Consider the following 9,698-nt stretch of genomic DNA (forward strand, 5'->3'; position numbering starts at 1 on the left):
GAGTTATACCCAAACTCTAAGGGGTTTTCTTTCTGATATTATCAACTAAAAAACTCATCTTTCAATTCAAGTTCATAACCTGAGACCTGGTTAGTAGTGACATATATTGAGAAAAATGTTACTGATGGTGTTACTAATGATGCAGTTGTATACTTCAAAATATGAAAACTCATCGAGTGCAATTGTAAAGGGAATTTTGGATCAGCCACTGAGCTTTATTATTCTTTCTTCTGTAAAGGTTCATTCTTTCTGTTCTTCTGTAAAGGTTCATTCTTTCCGAAGAAGATGATATGGATTCAACTTGGGAGAAAAGGCTAGTGAAGCGTTACTATGACAAACTTTTTAAGGAGTATCCTTTGCGACAATCTTATTAAAATCTCTTTTTAAGTGTTACTATAACTATCAATGATGTATATTGTGACCTTTTCCGTACATTGTGTTTGGATGGGGGTTAGAGGATGGAAGTTAAAGTGAAATTTAATTTTCACCTCGTTTGGGAGATTTTTTGAGGGATTACAGGATGGAATGGAAGGTTACTCACATTTTCCTCCCCACAATTTGGACGGTAGAGGATGGAATGAAAACCAATCTAAAATTTTACTAGATGATAAGACAATTATACCCTTATAGCTTTTTTATCATTTACTAGTTGATAAAATATCTTAATAATATGTAAGGGTATTTATGTAACTTTACAAATATTCACTTCACTTCCCTCCTCTTTATTAGAACTCCCAAACAAGGTAAAACAAATTTACTTCCGTTCCCCATACTAAACTCCCTAACAACATTTTATATTTTCACTTTCCTTCCCTACTTTTCCTTTCCATTATTTAACTTTCTGTCATTTCCCTTATGCTTTGTTTGGGAGTTTACTAAGGGAAGAGATGAAAAGTTAAATAATGGAAAGGAAAGGTAGGGAATGGAAGTGAAAAGATAAAATATTGTTTGGGAGTTTAGTAAGGGGAACAGAAGTAAATTTATTTTATCTTGTTTGGGAGTTCTAATAGAGAGGAGAGAAGTGAAGTGAATATGTATAAAGTTACATAAGTACCCTTACATATTGGATGTGAGTATATCTTAGCTATTGATTTTAATGTCATAAGGGTATAATTGTCTTATCACATTGTAAAATTTTACATTAGTTTCCATTCCATCATCTACCCCCAAATTGGACGGGAGGAAAATGGAAGGAAATTTAACCTTCCATTCCATCCTGTAACCCCTCAAAAAAACTCCCAAACAAGGTGAAATTGAAATTTCACTGTAACTTCCATCCATTAATCTTCGTCCAAACAAGGTGTTAGTAAACTCCCAAACAGAGCAAAGTTTGTCATCCATTTCACTCGTGCAATGTCTTTTCTCATTTTGAATTTTCTTCCCCTTGAAAATATTCTTGCAGACTGATCACCGGCTTTACGTTGCTTGGGCTGAGTTAGCGATTTTTTTGTTAGTATTAAATCTGCATTATTTATCTTGTTTATTCCTTCTAGTTATTGTACGTTTATCAATTTACTTGCTGCCTGTTAGGTGGCAGGACTGTCTGGTCTTTCTAATTAAAAATTGATATTTTGTCCTTCAGCCTTAACCTATGAAAAAGATATTGTATCGCTGATATGTCACAGTACAAGAAAGGAAAGGTAAATAACATTCTGTTAATGTTTATATTAATTTTTTCTTAATGACTTGTACTGGTATCTTTAGAATTGGCACACCTAATGCAAAAATGCACGCACACACACACATCACACATACTTCTAAGCACTTTGCAGACATATTTTGTTGCTGTCAATAGTTTTGTTAGACTAGTTATATTTGTTTTTACTGTGTGAATTTTGTGCCACTCCGTAAACATTCGGATTTGAGTTTTTAAAAGGCTAAAATACTTAAACGCCCTACAGCTTCACCAACATTGCACTTTAGTGCCCCCTATTTTAATACCGTGCACTTAAATGCCCCATTGTTTCCTGCGTTAAAAAACCAACGCCGTTACCATTTCCTGTAAAAGATGAAAATGCCCCTCCCCCATTTAACCTGCCTGCAATTACTATCCAATCAACGTTAATAAATGCCCAAATTTTCACCTCCCCCTAATTCACTTCGCCCTAGAGAAGAAATTGGTGAAGAAATTTAGGGGTTAGAAGTTAGAATGAGGGAGATCAGAGCAAGTTATTAAAAGAATGATAATAACAAATGGATTGTTTAACTATTAATAATATCAACTCTAGTGGTATTGGAATTCATCAGAATAACATGTGACAAGTCACATGTGAATATTTCACTAATATTCTAACGGCTAACTAACATAGTTACATAGGGGATCAACGTGCAACATTTTAAAACTTTGGGGTATTTAAGTGCAGGGTGAGAAACTTTGGGGTATTTAAGTGCACAGTTTTAAGATGGGGGTCATTGAAGTGCAATATTGGTGAAACTATAGCGTATTTAAGTGCAATTTAGCCTTTTTAAAATGGTGAGTTTAATGACTGAGATTTTTAGTACAGAATAGATAATATTACATGTTAAAAAGTTGATATATAGTTTAACTTAGCCATATTAAATTATAAAAAACAATAACTCTTATATCATGGCATATAACTATTATTTAGTGACATTAAGTTGAATGATTATTTTTCTTATAATTTAACTTGAGTAAACTTTAGTAAACCTTTTAGCATGTAATATTATCTAGTCCATACTACAAATCTCAGTCATCACATCTTACTCACTTTATAAATAAATTTTTTCCTTGAACATACAATAGCAGATCTCGTGTATACTTGGTGCAAATAAACATGGATAGAGTTGATGGATATCATCCTCTCCCTCCCATGTTTCTTCGCCAGGTTCATGACGTCGCCAAGACCCCAAGACTAGAGGCATCTTGTTCTCAAGAACCTTCCCCTTGTCTAATGTTGCCATTGGATGCTTCTCATATGTTAATTCTGTCCCAAGCTGAAGCTTTGAGATATTCAATTTCACACGTACATCCATAGCTGTGATATGTCGAACACACTATGAACTCCTTCCAAGGTTGGAGGCAAGGCTAGTCTCTGTGCCTTCTCCCCCACTCTCTGCATTTCAAAGGACCCAATAAATCTCAGACTGATTTTTCCTCTATTGTCAAATGACTCAAATCTGATCCCTCGATTTGGAGAGATTCTCAAATATGTATGTTCTTCGGCTTCAAACTAGAAGGGTTGTCTGTCAGTACCTGCCCAACTTTTCTGTTGGTCATGGGTTGAAGGAGAATGATCCCATATCATCTTGAAGTTTTGAACTTGTCTAGTGTCTCCGGCCCCAACAGTCGTCACTCCCTGATATCATCCCAGCAGGTTGACGATTTGCATTTCCTCCATATTAGACTTGTATCTTGCCATCTGGATGCTCACTTTGTAGCTGTCATTGTAGGAGAACTCAACGAGATATATCTGATTTACTGTTCACCCAAGATCCATGGAAATCCGTAACACATGCTCGCAGCATGTCCTCCAAAATCTGGATACTGCATTATGACTTTCAGCCTGTCAAAGAATGATGAACAGTGCTGCATCTCAACCTCGCCTCCAGATTCTGCTACGAAATCCTCTAAATCTGACACATAAATTGGTGATTCTGCCTGACACTATGGTCACTGGCATTCCATTAAGATGGACTCTCTTTTGCATATAAGGATCAACTAGGCTCTCTGTTGCCTGCCCAACGTGAATGGTAGAATGTGTGCCGATTGGGTGGTTCGTTCTACCACCACCCATATCGCATTGTCTCTCTTCCAACTCCTTAGTAATGGTGCAACAACATCCATGATGACATGCTTCCTTTTCCGCTTGGGAATGGTAAGGGGCTGCAAACATTCTGATGGTCCTCAAATGCTCCGCTTTCCCTACTTGGCATACTAGGCATCTAGCCACAAGTTAGGCTATTTTCATCTCCATCCCTGGCCACCAGTAGTACTCTCGCAAGTCTTGATACATCTTTGTGCAACCAGGAGGAATGAATGGTACTGAGTTTGACTAAGGTCACAAGTTGAGTAGGGGTATTTATCCGTATTTTTAGTTCAGTTCACAGTATATTCTTAAACATGAAAGTGGGCACTGCTCAATGCTACCAGCTAGGAAATTTAAGGTGCCACCAGCTATAAAATGTAATAGTGTGTAGAATTTGCCTAGACTTGCACAAGATTTTTGAGGAAGGGTTTAATAGTCTATATTTTCAAGACTAAGAAAATACATTCATTATTTTACTACCGAAGTATTAGAATTCTACTATCTTAATAAACCACGCTGATGTATAGATGATTAATGGGAGAAAATCTAAGAAATTATGTTCATAGTTTAAGTGTGAACCTTTATCCTGAGGCTATCCATTCACTTATGAAAAGCTAGGAAGAACTGAGTCTTTCGCTTAACTTTCATGTTTCATAAAAAATTATGAGAAAAAAACCTAATTTGTGATATATGAAAAGCTATCAAGAATTCTTGTTTTTTGCTCAAATTCAGGTTCCATAAAAAATAGGCAAAACAGACAAGTTGTGTTAGAAGAGATTCCATTAACCGTTATATAGCCAAAGATCAAGTTCTGGATCCAATGGGCTGTCATGCTGATTCATGTCTCAAAAACATTGGTCATGCCTCAAGATAAGTTTGCTGGTAAACTTGTAAAAAAAAAAAAAGTGAACTGTAGCATTTCTGATTTTGCAAAAGCGAGAAGTTGGGTTTAGAAAAATAAGCAAAATGGGGAATTGGGTTCAGATTTAACAAAATATGCAAAAGGAAGACCTGGTAGGCTGTGCAAGGTTCAGATTTGTCTCTTTTACTTTTCTTCCAGAGCTAGCACATATGAATATACAATGCGAAAAAATATGCAGTAATATCGGATATCGGAGAGAGAACTCAGAAAGTTTTGCTCCAATTTCATATTTGATGCCAAATCTAGATCAGAGTGTGCCTAGAAGACATTCGGAAATCTAAGCATGTAATTTTGTCTCTTCAGTAAAGCCTGCTCGACTTTGTTTTTTGATTATTAGGATGCCAAATCTAGATCATTGGTTTTTAATTGATCTTTCAGGTTGCATTTGCAGAAGTTAACACATTTCTATATCACGATAAATGCTTGTAATTGCACAATGTCTTTGGTTATTCCTTTTTCTACGCTATGGGCTATTTATACCATCACTCCCATTTGTAACAACTTTGAGCATTTTATATCTTCTTGACAGATCGGTTTAAGATGGAGAACAGAAAAAGAAGTCATATCTGGAAAAGGTGATGACAAGACTTCAACCTTCTCTTAGCTTATTACGCCTACGGAGTGTTGTATTTGGAAACAATGACTATGTTTTCTGCTTATGTAGATTGGCATATTATAGCAAAATTTAACAGTTATTTCTGACTAATTTATGGCTGTGGTACAAATGACTGCTTGCTAAGAATAGTACTTCCTATTTTCTAATGCTTAACTTCTGCACTATCTGTGGGGTAGAATATGATTATCGTTGTTAACAACAGTTGTCGCCATGAGTCAATTAGCTCTGAGCATGGTTCAGCTCTGAAATTGTAGAGAGCTACATCTAAGTGGGCTTCATAGTTTTATGTGTTAGCTATGTACGGTTAAGTTTGACAGCTACCGTTTTCAGAATGTTTGTGTTATCCTGTATTTAATTATATCGGAGTCTATGTCATCTATCCATGTGAAAATTCTGTAGGCTGCCCCTATAAGAAATATTATCCTTCTTCATCAATATCTTGGGAGTGAGATTTAGGTTGTTACATTTCTTATTTTGCTGTGGACCCAGAATATCTAGGATTTTCCATTCATCATTTTAATGATCTTGTTAATTTTTATTATGCATGAAGGTTTCTGCAACAACTCATTTATCTTCTGTGACAGGGCAGTTTGTTTGCGGCAACAAAGAATGCAATGAGAGAGGGGGTCTAGGAAGCTATGAGGTATATTTAGTTTATACAACTCAATATTTCTGCTTTTGTCTTGCTACATTCATCACTGAGCCACATTCATGACTGAACCTGAATAAAGTACCAAGTTTCATGTCAAAGCTTAACATGTTAACACCTAAATGTCGTTAGGAATTTATCCTTGTAACATCACAATATCGATTTATAGTATTAAGAACATGGTTGTTTTTCAAAAAGCTCCATTTTAGTTCTTCAAATAACTGCAGTGTGAAGTTTGTAAGAAACAACTCGTGTGAAAACTGAAAAGCTTTAAGTAAATTTTGGTGGAGACATGTTGCAGTTCATATCACATTTATGGCTGAGTAAGCCCTAATTATTGGCGACTTCATGTTTCTTATCGATGTTAAAAGTTTCCCTTATTCTGGGACAAAACTTCGCATGCATGAGTGACTAGGGGTTCGTCCTTATATGTAAGAATTTGAAATACGAGGTTAACTTGTCCTTTGCCAATGGAATTTTAGAATGATTAAGTGTCAGCTTCTAGGGTATGGTTAGTTGTACTTTTTGTATCTAACATGGTGAAGTTTTCAAGATGTTTGGAAGAGTCTATTAGATTAACCTCAGAGGATATGGACTCATTTGTGACAGAATGGTCTCTCTTTATAATAATTTTCAAAGTATCTGTTTGTCAGTAGATGAACCCCATCCATTACTTTTTTGTTTCTGCACCATTTGCAGGACTATATTCATAAAAAATGTAAATATCTCAGTTTATGTGTGCCTTTTCTTTTCTTTTCTTTTTTCTGAGTGACAATGGCCAATGATTTATTACCATGCTAGAGTGTCAAATCTGTTTACAGAGTCACACTGGCAATTCAGAGTTTCAAAGTCTCCTGATAAGACCATCTCTTATTTTATTAGGTTGGATCTCTTGGTGTTACCCAGCTACTTGTTCTGTCAGCTAATCTTATTAGTTTGCAAGCTCTTCTTGTTAAAATGTAAGGTTGTGAGACGACATATCAACAACTAAATCAAGAAATCTCATAAAGGGTTTTGTCTATGATAGGAAAGATGATGAGAGACATCGTTATGAGTTCTTTTGAAGTTGGGGACCTACATGCTTAGTTAGAATTGCAATATGAGTAGATAATGCTTTGAGAAATGAGATAATGCCTAGTAAGCTGTTGCAATCAGACTTCTTATTTGTGCAGATGATTTAACATGGATTTTGGTGAAGGAATGTGTAGGGAGCAGATAAATAACAAAGAAAAGCTTCAGGTCTTATTATCTTAGGTATGCATTTCATAAGAAATTGAACATAGGTTCTGGTGATGGAATATATAATGTGAATAAGAAGGAATGACAAAATATAGATTGAGATAAACCAACATCTGGAACATTGATTGAGAATGTAATTTAATTTCTCTAATTGGGTTAATAATTGAACATTGTTGCATATTTTTAGTGATGCCCTGCCACTCGTTCCTTAATCTAAACATTTCCTTGTGTATGTGATTGATCCCGAGATCCAAGACTGTAATCTACAAAATTATCAAATGTCCCTTCTCATCTTCATAACTTATGTCACTTCATCCAAAAACTTGATGCAAACCTCACACAATTTCCTGAAGTTTATTTCGATTGGCTATTGAATCATTTGTACAACATTCTCAACCATGGCTCATATTTTTACTATATAGCTTCTCGCTTGTCATGGCTTGAAGATTACATGTTTCTATAACTGTGTAGTACCCCTTTTCATTCCGTAATGGAGATGCACATGGCCTTTTATACATGTCCATTTATTTTCTTTGGCAGGTAAATTTTGCTTACTTTGAAGCAGGAGAAAATAAACAGGCTCTTGTCAAGTTAGTTGCTTGCAAGAGGTTAGTTGTTCTTTCTTTTACATATTAATGTTCAGATAATTTATTAGCTTACCTTTTATTTTTTTATATGATAATTGTCTTGTAGGACACTTTCACAAAGAATTTGGTCACAATTGAGTCTTAATTCTTCTTTTACATATTTATATAAGCAAACATTTGCTTGGATTTAGACCTCAATTGAGGTAGAAATAAATAATAAACCCAAATCGATATTGCAACATACCAGTCGATTTTTTAGGCCAAAACGTCACCTGATATATCGGGAATATCCCAATATATATCCCAAAAATTTGCTAATAGCAGTAGAGGATATTGAACCCATATCGCCTCGCAGGAGGCCTTATAAAATGACATAGTAGCCAACATATTGGTCATGTCGGTAGGTATATAAAATGATTGGATATTATTAGATCAGGTAGAAGGGTTGTTTGCAAGAAATCCTTATTGCTGATAGCCTGATAATCCTATAATTGCCCTCTCTGTATGAAAGTTTCCATCTGGAGTTCTCTATTTCTTTAAAAATGTGGACGAATAAATGTTGCAATAAGATCCAATTTCACAACTTATATAGAATATGGCACTTGAAAGGAAGATCTTACTGGGGATTTGGTTGATATTAAACTGACGTAGCACGGAAGTGATAACCTCGGAATCTACCAAGGGTGTTTTCTGAATCCACAAAGAACGATCTCCGAATCCACGAAGAACTTCAAATTCACGAAGAACTTCGAATCCACGAAGAAAATATTGAAAAGAAAATTTTATTGATGAAAAGATATTATCCTTTGGGGTTACATGCCTCTTCTTAAATAGAAAATCAAATAAGACTTCTAGTAAAACTAGAATTACAAAGAAATAGAAAGTATTAAATTCTATCCTAAAAAGACTCCTTATAATAGAGGAAACAAATCATGAATCAAAATTGAATTTGTTTTCTTATCTAATTTGACTCTAACATTGAATTTATTTCCTAATCTAAATAGATTCTAATTTTATTACTAAAATAAACTAAAAGCTGATTATTTTTGGATTTCAGCCAAAACTGGGTATTACTAATGAGATTTTAAAAATCTTTATATAATATGTCAGAATTCGCCTTCCGGATTGAAAAATATGATTGTTTTTTGCGGAAGTCAATAATACGTGTAGCTTATGATTCTTTGAATCCTCCATGAAATTGTCCATTAAGCGTCCTACATCATAAACTATGGGTTTATACTGGTTTAAAAAAAAAAACATTAAGTGAACTATCTTTCTTCTTGATAGTCCTTTTTCTTCCCCTATGAACATCCTTCTACATTCTGCTTCTCTTTCATGCTCTTCACCCTTTCCTCTTTCTGTTGTTCTTTTTTACATATTTTTGTCTATCTTTTAAGTATGAAGTTTTATTTTTCTCCATTTGTACTATCTGATATTCCTCTCTTGAATCATTTATATCAACATTAGATGGAAAAAAATTGATATCCGAATTTTCATATCATGAGAATGAGTGAGGTGGGACAAAAGGATCTCATCTTGCTTTTAAGAGCACCTATAGATCACGCACATCATGCATTTTTTTTGAGGAAACTAGTGCATTTTGAAATAGATGAGGAGGATTGAGTCTTTATGTTTAGTTTATTTTGTTTGTTGCACTGATTGTGTTTCCAATAGGCATTAGTGACCTCTCCAGTCACTATGTTGTTTTACTGGTATTACCTTTTTTATTTCTCTCATGTTCGTTAACAGATCACATGTACATGCATTGTAGCACTAACTGTACCAATCAGATATGGACTGACCAAATATCATCACTATGTACTTACTTCTATGTTCTAGCTATTCGCCAATTACCTAATATTATGGTTTTGGCTTCGACGTGCCCTTTTTTATTTTTCTGAAAGCCTTTATATATTGC

General features: G+C 34.7%; 1 protein-coding gene across 2 annotated transcripts in view; it reads left to right on the forward strand.

Annotated features, from left to right (window-relative positions):
* Positions 1-9,698, forward strand: part of LOC109834480 (protein FRA10AC1) — a 33,629-nt gene that overhangs the window by 15,899 nt on the left and 8,032 nt on the right. Inside the window, exons 4-8 of one of the 2 annotated variants that reach the window (XM_020402503.1) lie at positions 266-349; positions 1,601-1,640; positions 5,219-5,264; positions 5,890-5,948; positions 7,734-7,801. In XM_020402503.1, the coding sequence (XP_020258092.1) occupies positions 266-349; positions 1,601-1,640; positions 5,219-5,264; positions 5,890-5,948; positions 7,734-7,801 (297 nt within the window). The remainder of the gene's footprint in view (positions 1-265; positions 350-1,600; positions 1,641-5,218; positions 5,265-5,889; positions 5,949-7,733; positions 7,802-9,698) is intronic. The other variant, XM_020402504.1, reaches the window with a different exon arrangement.

This window comes from Asparagus officinalis, chromosome 3 (assembly GCF_001876935.1).
Source record: "Asparagus officinalis chromosome 3, Aspof.V1, whole genome shotgun sequence".
NCBI lineage: Eukaryota > Viridiplantae > Streptophyta > Magnoliopsida > Asparagales > Asparagaceae > Asparagus > Asparagus officinalis.